At 40.9% G+C, this 14,135-nt stretch overlaps 1 protein-coding gene across 5 annotated transcripts in view; it reads right to left on the bottom strand.

Moving 5' to 3' along the window:
* COL16A1 (collagen type XVI alpha 1 chain) overlaps positions 1-14,135 on the bottom strand; it is a 3,146,845-nt gene that overhangs the window by 461,301 nt on the left and 2,671,409 nt on the right. For all 5 annotated transcript variants that reach the window (XM_044082765.1, XM_044082783.1, XM_044082773.1 and 2 more), the window contains one exon: positions 3,270-3,323. In XM_044082765.1, the coding sequence (XP_043938700.1) occupies positions 3,270-3,323 (54 nt within the window). The remainder of the gene's footprint in view (positions 1-3,269; positions 3,324-14,135) is intronic.

The following is a 14,135-nucleotide window of genomic DNA, read 5'->3' as shown; positions in this document are numbered from 1 at the left end:
CACAGGTTCACAGGTTCAGATGCATATGTTCACAGGTTCACAGTTCCGTAGGTACAGGTTCATAGGTGTATCATAGGCCAGTGACAAGTACCTTAATACTTTAATGTGTATACACCACAAAACATTATAAATCAGTAGGAACTTCGGCTTCTAGTTTTGATTGGTGGTTGAAAAATCTTATTTTTACAGTAGTGCGGAGGATTTTTCAGTCAGAATTAGTGAGGTACCTCAGATTATGTGACACTTGAGAGACATGCTCATAGCTTAATCTACATGGGGTGCTAAATACAACTTTCACTGCAGCTGCTGTGATTGGTTAATCTTAACAAATGATATTCCTCCATAAGATAACTTGTTTTTTATTAAAAAAAACAAACAGGTAGGGTCATGTGTGCTTATGATGTAGGTCTTTTTTTGCTCTTTTGTTTGTACCTAATTTGGCATTTATCCCCTGAGGTAAATGCATGGCAGACTTTTTGTAAATTATTTTAGACCATACATAAACTCTTTACCTAGGTTAAAGAAAACTCATGCCCCTAATTACTGGCATTAGGACTATTGGGCTGAATCCATTATTAATAACCTATGTGCCATTGTACCTTCAATAGCCACAGTGCTGACACACTTTATAACCTGTGTGCCATTGTACCTTCAATAGCCACTGCGCTGACACACTTTATAACCCGTGTGCCATTGTACCTTCAATAGCCACTGCGCTGACACACTTTATAACCCATGTGCCATTGTACCTTCAATAGCCACTGCGCTGACACACTTTCATTTTCTTTTCAAAGGAAATATGCATATCTCCCATGATACCTCAATAAAGCGAGGACTGGGACGTTTAGCAATATTTATGTACAGCTGGTTCTCTCTTTTACCCAGATCTCTGTGGTTTGATACTATATACATCTAACAGAATAAATGTGTATTATAGCTTTCATATTTCTGCAATATCATGGAAATTATCAAGAAAGGTATAGGCAACCTTCCGACACACAATTTGGCTTTGTCAAGTGAAGGTCATGCTTACTAAACCTGGTGGTCTTCTTTGAGAAGGTCACCAAGGCAATGTGTGAGGGGTAAATGGTGCATACCACCTACCTGCACCAGGCTAAGGCATTCAGTACACTCTATTCAGATATAGTTGACAAACTCACCAAACTGGGCATTAATCCCCTTCATATGTCACTGGATTGCCAGCTGGCTCACAAACATGGCCCGGTAAGTCAGGATTGGTGAGATCACCTCCACTAAGAGACCAGTCACCAGTGGGGCACCTCCAGATTGTGTGCTATGACAGCTCCTATTTGGCATCTACTTTTGGGATGTAAAGGCTGTCAAGGGCCTAAGACTCCTCCCATGACTCAGACATCTAACAAGAGGATCTAACACAGACAAATGACTGGTGCCAAAGTCAGGGCTTAAAACTCAATGCTAAGAAATGCATTATAGTATATTTTGGGAAAATGTGCATCCAGGCTAGGTAGTCTATTGATAAGATAACCCTAAGAGATGATCAAGTAGTCAGGGATCTGAGAACATATGTAAACAGTAATCTGGCCTTTGACTAACATGTAGCCAAGGTAGCAAGAAAATCATTGTATGTCACCCAACCTATAAGTAAGGGCATGGCATCTAGGTCTATGGGAGTCATAGTGCCACTTTATTTAGCCCTTATCAGACCCATCATTGAGTAAAATGCTCCCTTTGTTATGTATCTGACTAGACATGTGCAACAGTTGGAATGCCCACAAAGATTCCTTACCAGCAGAATTCAGGGTATAAACCCATTGTCTATACAGATTGTTTAAAGTCCTACCTCTATATTATGTCTCCTACAGGTAACTGAGAGTCAATCTCTGCCTGGTATACAAGCCATTCTCGGATCCAACTCTGAAGGACCTTTCGCACATCCATAAAATGAACAGCATCTGAACCACTAGATTCAAGGATTTAAATTTTGCTTGTATCATAAATAGGACATGTTGGTAAGACAGATATGTGTCTCAGAAAACCCCATGCTCTGGAACAGGTTCCCTATCCATTTGAAGCAGAGTTCATCCATAACCCTATTTAAGCATAACCTTGACCAAGGAATGGGAATTTGGAAATTCACTACGGGTCTGGCTCCCATGTCTCTGATAGACAGAAGCAGACAGTACCTATACCCAGACTTACATACCTCCGAAATAACCTTTGGTACCTTCCTAACTAGCATGCCCCCTCCTAATAAACACCCATGATGCATAGCGGGTTTGGTTGCATGGCTAGACTTTTACAGTCCCAGGTGGTTGTTAGCCTAGTATATACCTATGAGCTTATGTTCTGTTGATAAATAAGTCCGAACGGGGGGGGGGCGTGTTGACATAACACCAAGCAGCAACTTATTGCCAAGTCACACTGCTGAATTTGATTAGTTGTACCTTATTTATCTGGACTTATGACAAATGCAATATTCATCCCCCCACCCTGTGAACTTAGATATACTACCTACATGCACACACAAACACAAAGAAGGGATAAGTATCCCAAAAACAAAAGACTGACTGCTGGGGCACAGACAGAACCTCATCACTGACACTCCCTGGTGTTTTGGATCTGGGAGTGACTCAGGAATTTGGTACTTGGAGAATTAGCAACCTGTAGAAAAGCTTATTGCAGAATGACAGTTATTAAAACATATAGTCTTAAGCAAAAGACAATATTTTAAACACTGTCATGTCTTACTGACACTTTGTTAAACTACATCCAGTTTAACGATGTGGACCAGGGACTGATAAATGTTTAGCACTAGCCTAAACAGCTATTGTTTCATGCCAGTATTTAGAATATATAGGTTACAATAGTTTTGCAGCAAGACAGTCCTTAAAAACAGTTACTCCTTTGTGTTTTAATAACTGTCATTCCTTAGTGATTCACTTAACTGTATGCACTTTAATAGACGAGTCAGAGATTGCTACTTACAAACTGGTGGTTCTTGCAGTACCTTTGTAGCACACAGATGACTAAAATATAAAATGTGAAGTGTACTTCACTTTGTACTTTATGCATTAATGACTGTCATGCCTTACAGCCTAGCTTTAATTCCTTGACTTCTACATAAATCAGTGAACTTTGGTGGATTGTTAGCCTCAATCTTCAGCTTATCCAAGAGATTGACCTACATATGAGTACACATGGCAACTGTGTTTTGACCACCCGAAGAAGCCTAGTTTGAAATGGTGATTACAAGAATAAATATAAAGTAGTTTAATCAGATGACCAACCTTATCGCCTTTTTCTCCTGGGTTTCCAGGCAGTCCTCGGTCTCCCTTCATTCCCTGCAGTAAAAGAAACAGATGTGAGTGCTGAAAGTAGAAAACTACTAAAGAAAATAAGAGCTATGCAGATTTCCAAGTATAATTTTAGACAGCTCTTAAATCCTGATTGCACGGTGCAACACATCTAAACAAGCCACATTTTAATTAGATTTACAATCTTATACATTTTTAGTTTCAATGTCTCATTCCTCTGAATATGCCTTTTTCTATGAACTCCGCTGAATATTTTGTTAATTCATTTCCTCTCAACAGAGTACTGCTTTGTTTTTCTTTCTCTTTTTTATATATAAAATGTTACTTTCAATAGTTGTTAAAGACGATCTAGCTGAGAATCGAACAGGACAACGTCGTACTATGATGTAGCGTTGTCACCTCGCAGTTAGAAGTTATCCTGTTCGATTCTCAGCTACAGTGTCTTCTGCGTAGACACATGCGTGAATGGGCGTACCTTCGTTGAAGGTTGGGCATCAGTGCCGGCAACTCAGCATGTAAAAATCTACTGCCAATCATTAGCAGATCGGAGTTCCGCTGTGGCGACCCCCAACCGGGAAAAGCCGAAAGACACAACAACAACTACTTTCAATAGTTACTATATCACCATTTATGTGACATTTTTGCACACTGCATAAGCATCTATGTCTCTTCACAAAACAGATACAATTATAGCAATGTGATTTTAGACAATCTCAAATAGACTTAAAGGTATATCTGTCAGTTCTACATCAGAAGACCGACAGCTGAAAACACCGAACACCCTTACCTCGACACTGCGTAACCGAAAGCAGGAAATGTCGACTGGCCAGAACACTGATTTTTTTTTTCTCAGGCAAAAAAATTGCTGGGCCATTGTTGGGAGTTTGCCGTTTCCAATACTGTAGTGCAATCTCAGAGTAGGTATATTTATTTTGTCTGTTTTTTTTTTTTGTTGTTGGCCTAGCAATTTTTTTCTTGGGGAAAAAAATCGCTGTCCTCCTGGCAGTTCAACATTTCCTGCTTTGGTTAAGCAGTGTTGAGGTAAGGGTGTTTGGTGTTTTTAGCTGTTGTGATATGGACCCATATCTGTCTGGTAGTTACCTTAGATAATTAAGGGGTTGTTAACAAGCTGTTCCTGTGGTCCAGTGGTGGAAGGTTTGATTCCCGCTGCTTCCATTATCTAACTGTGTAACTCTGAGCAAGTCACTTAACTAGACACCACAACTGGACTGGCTTTGAAAATGGTCCATGGAGATCAATGCCCTACCTCAGAAAACAAATACAAATATATTTATATATATATACATATATATATATAAATATATATGTGTGTGTGTGTGTGTGTATACATATAGTCTCTCTGCAGTATGACTGGTTTTGTTTTGAATATATAGTCCTACTCGATACCACAGGTAGCACCATTGTAATCTGTCATATTCTAACCTGATGCAAAATATGTATCATACTAAGCTAGGATTACCAGAAATAAATACAGTACAGAGCATTAGGAATGGGTGTTCTATCATAACTGACTTGTCTATGTTTGACCAATACATGTATAGAAATTCATGTAGTAAAGTAAGGCTCATAAGGTGAAGTTTTGACATCCTTACTGAAAGCACATAATAAGTGAGGTATGATCAGTGAGATGAGATATGATCATAATTCCTTGCAGTACATGGTTTCTGACTTTTTTTTTAATTTCTTCAAGTTTTTGGGTTTCTAATATCATGATGGGAGTGGACCCCATTCCTAAGTCAAAGTATGATTAAAGTTCATGAAATTAGTATTGTTTCAATCTTTGATGTCAGCCAAAAGTGCTCTTCACAGCACCCACAATGTGCCCAGTACTGACTCCTTCTGCGATTCATATGGAACTACACGTATTGGTAACATATCTAAGTATGACTGTAATTTTTTTTACGATCTATTACTCCTACTACTACTGGAACTGCCTTGGTATCCTTCTTCCAAATGCCCTCATTTCTGCCTGCAAATCCTGGTATTTTATGACTTTGTCTGTCTGTCTGTATGTAAGACACTGTAGCCACTGGGTGTAGCAATTGATTAATGCTACTTTTGTCTTATGTTCATGGACTACTATATCTGGTTATCTCACATCTATTTTTTGAGCTGTTGGTAATGGGTGATCCCATGTGATATAAAGTTCATCATTTTCTGTAATGCTTTATGACTTGTGTTTACAATGGTTTTCATCTACTTCAGTATTATAATGTTGGCACAATCCCCAATGCGACAGTCTTGCCACATTAATATGCCTTTCAGTACACAGTCTATCTGCCATTAGTATATCACAACAGCAACAAGATGTGTGAGCGACTGAGCGACAATTGTCTGTTTCTCCCGCAATTAACTTTGTAAACCAACATGTACACAGTCTGCTGTCTTGGTCCACCAATGTTAACCCTTCATCTTTTGTTTTAAATTCACCTCTCCTTAACTATTCCTATGTTCAAGCCTGATCAACATGAGGTTGTTCCAAGAGTTTTCTATATTTACAACTATATTTATGCATTTCCCACATTTCTTGCTTTCTCATCTGATTCTTCACTTAAATTATTTCTTTTATTTTTGGCACACTCAGTTACTGCCTGATTTTTATCTACTTCTGGTTTGATTTCCATTCCCACTTGACATCGATATGCTTCTGCTAAAATAAGCAGGGAAGTCATTTTAGACTTATTCTCCTCATGTTTTAAAACTTTCATTACATTTGCATCTTGTGAGGTCAGCAGATATGTATGCAGTCCTATGATTGTGATCTATACATGTAGTCAATTTCGAGCAGGACTGTACCTCCTTCAGAATGAGAAAAATATTGTCTTGGTATACACTGATTTGTATAAATCACTTGATAAGCATGAGGCATCCTTCATGTATTCCTGTCCATCCAATCCAACACCTTTTGGGGCCAGTCAGTCACTCCAAAACTATAAGTTAGGACAGGAAGAGCAAACTGGTTTATAGCTTGGACTTTGTTCCTGGATGTCAGCGCTGCTTTCAGGATTAATTGTATCTTCTAAAAAATTCCTTAATACATTTTATTCACATTTGTTCCTGTTTTAATGTTGATCCTTCATCAATTCCCAAATATTTATACACTTCCTCTTGCTCAAGTTTTTATATCACATTCTTGTCCCAAACTGATGTTTTCTTGGTGCTGCAGTTTTCCTGCTTTAAAGGTTGCTTTTGCACATTTATGAAGACCAAATAGGTTCATAGGTTCATACTAGGCTATCTGCCCTAGGGCATTTATAAGCCTAGCCAGAGTGTGTATGGCTTTCGCCACTCATTTTAAATTAATTTTGCTATGCCCTTTTTCGAGGTTAGTATACTGTGCCTCTGTCTACCAATGACACAGAAGTGATACCCGGGGTAAAACTATGATCTCCCATCCACTCATCAAGATTCCTCTTGAAGAGAGGCAATGAGGGACTCTGCCTAACCTGGACTGGGATTTTATTCCAGAGGGAATGGAGCCTCTGGGTTATGAATCTGTCCCTCCAGCATGTCCTATTTATTTCAGTGCTGAGGTTCAAGTCTCTCGAGCGCGTAGCTCGATGGGATTTGGATTTTCTGAGGTGCAGCATGTCCATTAATTCCGGGTTGGACATGGCTTTATACATCAGGCACAGATCGCCTCTGAGCAGGCGGTATGCCACTGAGTAGAGCTGGAGTTTCTTTGACCGGGCAGCATATGGCATCTGTTTGAGCCCTTTGATCCTCTTGGTGAGGTACTTTTGGGGTCTTTCCAGTTGCTGCAGGTGTCTGGTAAGGTACATCCCAAAAGGGGCATTGTACTCAATTATGGGCCTGATGAAGGATGAGTAAAGAGGCACAATGACCTCCCCTGATCTAGATGTGAATCCCTTCATGATTAGGTGGGCTATATAAAATGTTTTTCTAACCACTTTGGCCACGTGGTTGTCAAATGAGAGATTGCTATCAACTTGGGTCCCCTGGTCCCTAATTACTTCTTCTGTACTTAATGGATTACCACCTATGTGGTAATTTGTGGGCACTTTGTTTTTGCCAAAGGGGATGGCTATACACTTTTTGGCGTTTAGCTTGAGGCCATGGCTCTGGCACCAGTTGTCTGTTTCTATGAGGCCCTTTTGGAGGATGCTTGTGTCAGTTGGAGAGTTGATTATGGCGCCCAGTTTGCAGTCATCTGCGAACTTGGTCAGCCACAGTCCTTCCGTGTTGGCCTGTACCTCTGAGAAATATATACAAAATATAACAAAAGAGGTCCCAGAACTGAGCCTTGTGGGACGCCACTTGTAACTGGTTTGGAGTATGACATGGCTCCAGCAATTCTAACCATGTGGGTTCTGTCCTTGAGCCAATTTGCCACACATCTAGTGACATAGGGGTTTATATTTAAGCTGGTGAACTTGTCTATAATGCCCGAGTGAGGTATTGTATCGAAGACTTTTGCGAGGTCCAGGTAGGCTGTGTGGACCACCTTTCCCTCGTCAATGGCCTTGGTGACTGTTTCAAAGAAATCGACCAGGTTTAAGAGTCAGGATCTGCCCTTAACAAAGCCGAACTGGGTAGGATCCAGTGTCTGTAGGTCCCCAATATTTTTATTTATGAGGTCCATGATGATCCTTTCCATAGCTTTGCAGACCAAGCTAGTCAGGCTTATGGCGCGATAGTTTCCAGGATCCGTTGAGGCACCACCTTTGTGGAGAAGGACCACTGTTGCTGTACACCACTCTTTGGTTACATATCCTGTAGTAAGGCTGAGATTGAACAGTAGTTTTATGTTTGGGTTTAGCTCTTCTTGGAGTTCATGTAGGACGCAGCCCGGGACACCGTCTGGTCCCATTGATGCTGTGTTTTTTGCTTTGGAGAGGGCGGCTCTTACCTGAACATCTGAGATGTCAGGGGGGGGCAGCACTCTGCTGGGATAGATATTTGCCCTTTTGGTGGGGAGGGGGAGAGAAGTTTGCGCTGAACCTGTCAGCTAGGATGTTGGCAATGTCTGTGGGTTCAGTGTATTTCTTGTTATTTTGGATTAATTCTGAGCATATCTGGGAATTCCCACCCAGGTTCCTAACATAACTAAAGAAAGCCTTGTGATTAACCTTAGTGTCCTGTGCAATTTTTCTCTCGAACCTGGCCTTAGATGATTTTATGAGTGCCCATAGTTTTTTGCTAATACTGATCAGAGATGTCTTCCCTTTTTGGGATTTTGCCCTATCATGTAGTAGCTTCCTCCTTCTATTGTATAGTTTGTTTATGGCTGGGGTCCACCAGACAGGACGTCTGCCTTTGGAGGATTGGGTCTTGGTTTTATTTGGAATTGCATGATCCATGCATTCCTGAAGGTGTTTATAGAATGCGTTTATAAAGAATTCTGCGGTCTGGGCCATATTTTCCACAGGCCTGGGGGCTTTGAAGGATTCCATCTCAGTTTTGAGGAGTGTGAAATTTGCTTTAGAGAAGTTTTTCACTGTGGTTTTCTGGGCAGGGGGTGGAGTCGGGATGTGAATATCCAGTCAGATTAGTTTATGGTCTGATCTTACCAGTGAGGGATACACTTCTGGAACCCCGTGTTGGTGATGATCAGGTCCAGTATGTTTTCCACTCTTGTGGGAGTGGTAACAAGGTGTTCCATAGCATTTGAGTTTATAAATTCTAGTAACCTCTGGGCTAGGGTGTTGGAGCTAGAGTAATGCTCCCAGTCTATGTTTGGGTAGTTGAAGTCGCCCAATATAATGGTGTTTGGAGAGACCTTCATATTTTCCAGTGTTCTCAGGAAGGCCGAGTGGAGTTCCTGGGTTTGGGAGGGTGGTCTGTAGCAGGCTATAAACTGGAAGGCAGTTTTACCCACTGTTAGTTGCACATGGATAGTCTCTGATGCTTCGTGCTGTGCCACCAACCTGGAGGTGTGGGTATCTTTGACGAATATTGATACTCCCCCTCCTTTTGTGGTTCAGTCCAAGTTTTGGGGCCGAAAGGCATGGTATGAGGTATAACCTGGTAGTGCTGGGGTGCTCTCGGGAGCCTTGAACCAGGTTTCTGTTACTGCACAGATATCAATGTTCTCCATGCTAAGGAGAGTTTCGAGTGCGTGCATTTTGAGGTTTAGACTTCTGGCGTTGAGTAGCATTACTCTTAGTTTCTTATCCCTTGTGATACCTATGGAGGTGGGTTTGTCTTTTGAGCCTTGACTAAAAACGGCACTATGGTGGTAGCAACAGCCTTTGCCAATATCCGAAAGCCCAGGGGTGACAGGTGCAAGCCGTCCATAGCGAAGCATCGTGGCTCGTCAAGAATGTCATCCCAGGCTGACAGGCATTGGATCCCCTCTGAATGACACCAATACTTAAGCCAATTGTTGAAATTGATCATCTTGTCTTCATATTGTGGCATCATTCTTGGTGAGGGTAAGATGCTACTCAAGGTCAGGGTCATACTGGCCTGGGCTACATGCTTAGAGAGCTCCTCTATGTCTCTTTTCATGTAGTCCAGGGAGGTACATCTCAGGTCATTCACACCAGCATGGACTATGACTGAGTCATATTTGTACTTGCCTTGGAGTGACCTTAGTGCTTGTGTTATGTGGCGGATCCTAGCACCCGACAGGCAGCTCACCATGACCTTCTCCTTGTTCAGTCTGGTGAGCGGGACGTCAGTGTGCCTGATGATAGAGTCACCTATTACAAGTGTATCAGGTGTGTTGTTTAGCCTTAAGGGCTGTGACTGTTCAGCACACTGGTTTTGTGAGCTATTTGTTGCACGTGTTTTGTTTTGGGGTAGCGGTTGCTTGGGTGTCTGCTTTGGAGGTCTCTGCTGCTTAGGCAGATTTTTATTTAGAGCCTCAGTATGTTTTGTGTGTTTATGTGTTTGGTTTGCTGTCGTGGTAGGTCTATGTGAGACTGGAATTGTAGTGAGTGTGGTTTCCTTCTCCTCCTGACTGATTACGCCAGTACTGAGTTGAGTGAGCTTAGCCTCCAGTTTGGCTATATGGTTGCATCTCTCACATGTGTTGGAATTTGTTGGGAGGAGGAGGAGAGGGTTGTCTGTGTACATGAGGCAGTTGTAACATTGCCTCAAGATTCCCAGATTCACCAGCTGGACTGGAGAGGAGATTGACAACTGACCTTTGGACATGCTAGAATAGTATTGGGAATTCCTTTATAATTGAAAAAAGGGCCAATGGGGAACAAGGTACTCAAGGGAAGTTTGTGAGGGTGTAGTGCTTTTAATTTTTTAGTGCTGACTTATATAATTGCTTTAGTGAGCAAGTGCCAGGTAACTTAAATGCAATGTGTTACAGGTAACTTAAATGCAAAAATGACAAACAGTAACTTTCTTTCAAGTGAAACAAGGAAATAAGTACAGTAAGCAATGCAGATATCACTAGGTATCCACAGAAGCGCTGAAAAGCCACGCTTTAGGTGGAATTAGTGTTTCAGGTAAATAAGCAAACAAACAGCAATCATATAAACAAAGCTAGATTCAGCAGGCCTGGATCTAGTCTATGCTACAGCAAACAAGGTATACCAATTTCAGTATGATGCAGTTCAAATATGCAGGCACTATAAGCCTTTAACCAGAAATTCCCAGCTCAGAAGGACAGAGTCCAGCCTCTCCTCCCACAAGAGTGCAGACCACGAGCCCTCTTAATGTAAAATAACTGGCCCGAAGCCCCAGTGCTTAAACCAGAATTAATACACTTTTAGAATAACAGACACTGAGCCCTCAATCAGCAGTTCCCAACTTAGAAGGATGTAAGCTACCTGTTCTGCCACTACAGTGCAGACCACAAACCTTCTTAATGTAAAACTAATGGTCTGAAGCCCAAGTGCTTAAACTAAAAGGCTTAGAATGAGTTACACCAAGCAGTAATAAATGCAATTGAGTACTTTTAAAATGACGCAAAAGCAAAATAAAGTAGGAAGAAACACAAATAAAAGCAGATACATTTTTTTTTTTTTTCATTCTTATATCATCTGAAAAAGTTTTGACCACTTGCAGTTGTGCTTTCAGTTCCTCATCTGATAAACTATACAGTTTTAAATAATCCACAAAAAGATGAAAAGTGTTTACACGTTCTTGTTTTCTGGAAGCCAAATTGTGGCCATGGCCTTATATGTTAAGTAGATAGCTTAATGGGTTAAGGGCAAGACAAAAGACCAGCAGTGACAAAGAGTCACCCTGGAATATCCCCTTTTGAGTTTTTATCCTTGGAATAATAATTTGTCCTTTATCATGGCTTAACTGCAAAGTGGTTTTCCACTATTTCATGGTCGCTGTAATGTATTCGATCAGTGTACGGTGTATCTTATACACTTTTAAGAACTCTTTTATCCTTGAATGTGGGATACTGTCAAATGTTTTTTTTTGTTGTCTATCCATGAGATACTTAGATTCTTCCCCTTTTTACAGTTCTCCATTATAACTTTATTTAATAACAAATGATCCTTTGTTCCATATGACTTTCTTTGGTTACCATTTTGTTCTACTGCCATAATTAAGTTTTCTTGTAAATGACTATAAACTCTGTCGGCATCAATTCCAGCGTATAGTTTATACGTCATCGGATGTCAGGTTACTGGTCTATAGTTTTTAGGATACCTTGCATGTTTGCTCTTAAGTAGGAGCATTGTTTTTCCTGTTGTTAACCAGGTTGGTGTCTGTTTGGGATGCACATATTAATAGTTCTTACTCATGGCCGAATCCTCATGTAAAGATGTTGATACTTTTAGCCAAAAGTTAGGTACAGCATCTGGGGTGGGGCTTTTCCATTTAAGGGGCTTTTCTTAACTTTGTTTTGATTTTTCTGGCTGTTACTTCATCCCATATCATATCCTGTACAGTTAAACTTCTTATTCTTTGTTTTACTTCTATCCATTCAGCATCTTTGTTATGTTCCACAGGATCTTCAAAGATATTTGTCCAAACTCTATCCATTGTTTTCTTTTTTGGCAGTGTTTCAATTCCTTTTGCTTTGTTTACCAATTCTTCATAAAACATTTTTGGATCATGAATACATTGCTTATTTTGTATTTTTCTTTTATATTCACCTGCATAGCTTCTAAGTTTTTCTGCCTGTGTTGATATTTTTAGTTTACTATTTGTGACAGTGCATGTCAGATCCTGATCAATTCTGATACTGCACATTGCTTTTATCCCGTCTATCTTTCTCAGTATTTTTGTTGATCTGTTCCCTCTTCTACACTCCTGTAACAGAGATATCTCTTGTCTTAATTGCTTAATAGTTTTCTCTATTTGGTACTTCCATGATGGCATTTGATTTCTCCCCTTCCTTTCCCTTACTGCCCTGTGTTTTTGTTAAGGCTTTATCTGTTATTAAATTAGCTAATTTAGCTGCACAGTTATATGTCCTATTTACTTCAGTTATATCACATACATTTCTGTGAACAGTCCTAATTACTGTGTTCATTTGTTTTATCAGATTTCTAACTTTATGAATTTTATTAACTTTCTGTAGTCTATTTCTTTCATTGATTTTAATATGTCTGTCCATCTCTATTAAATAGGTTCATCGGTAAGTACTAGGCTATCTGCCCGAGGGCATCTATAAGCTTAGCCAGAATGTGTTGGCTTTCGCCACCCCCTTAGATTAGTTCCCTGTACCTCGGTCCAGCAGAGCCATTAGTTCCCTGTGCTTCTGTCCAGCAGAGCCACTGCAGTGATCCCCGGGGTAAATTTTCTGTTTCCCATCCACTCGTCAAGGTTTCTCTTGAAGAGTGTTAGTGAGGGACTCTGCCTAATGTAGATTTGAATCCTTTTCCAAAGCATGGGGAGTCTCTGGGACAGGAATCTATCCCTCCAGCATGTGCAATTTATAGCTGTGGTGAGGTTTAGATCCCTAGAGCATGTGGCAATTGGGGATTTGTTTTTTTTAGGTGGTGCATGTCCATCAATTCTGGGTTGGACATGGCCTTGTATGTCAGGCAGAGATCACCTCTGAGTAAGCGGTATGCAACCGAGTACAGCTGGAGTTTCTTCAGTCGGGCTGCATAGGGCATATGTTTGAGGCCAGTAATCCTCTTGGTGAGGTACTTCTGTGGTCTTTCCAGCTATTGCATGTGTCTTGTAAGGTTAGGTTCATAGGTAGGTAGGTACTAGGCTATCTGCCCAAGGGCAATTATAAGCCTAGACAGAGTGTGTCAGCTTTCGCCGCCCCACTGATTAATTAACTGAGCCTCTGTCAAGAAGACCCAATGAAGTGATCCCAGGGGTGTATTTTCTGTTACCCATCCACTCATCAAGGTTTCTCTTGAAGAGTGTTAGTGAGGGGCTCTGCCTAATGTAGTTAGGAATTTTGTTCCAAAGCATGGGGAGTCTCTGTGACAGGAATCTATCCCTCTACCATGTTCTATTTATTGTTGTGGTGAGATTTAGCTCACCAGAGCAAGTGGCTCGCAGTGACTTGGATTTCTTTAGGTGGAGCATGTCCATCAATTCTGCATTGGACATGGCTTTGTAAGTTAGGCAGAGATCTCCTCTGAGTAAGTGATATGCCACTGAGTACAGCCAGAGTTTTTCCAGTCGGGCTGCATAGGACATATGTTTGAGGCCAGTAATCCTCTTGGTGAAGTACTTTTGTGGTCTTTCCAACTGTTGGAAGTGTCTTGTGAGGTACATTCCAAATGGGGCATTGTACTGTATGATGGGTCTGATAAGTGACGAGTAGAGGGGCACTATAACCTCTTTATTTCTAGATGCGAACCCTTTAGTAATTAGGTGGGCTACATAGAAGGATTTCCTAACTACTTTGGCAATATGATTGTCAAAGGAGAGATTACTATCTACCTGGGTCCCCAGATCTCTTATTAC

Source organism: Protopterus annectens, chromosome 1.part1, assembly GCF_019279795.1.
Source record: "Protopterus annectens isolate FY-2018-M chromosome 1.part1, PAN1.0, whole genome shotgun sequence".
Taxonomy (NCBI): domain Eukaryota; kingdom Metazoa; phylum Chordata; order Ceratodontiformes; family Protopteridae; genus Protopterus; species Protopterus annectens.
The sequence above is the reverse complement of the archived record's forward strand: the minus strand, read 5'-3'. Positions and strand labels throughout refer to the sequence as shown.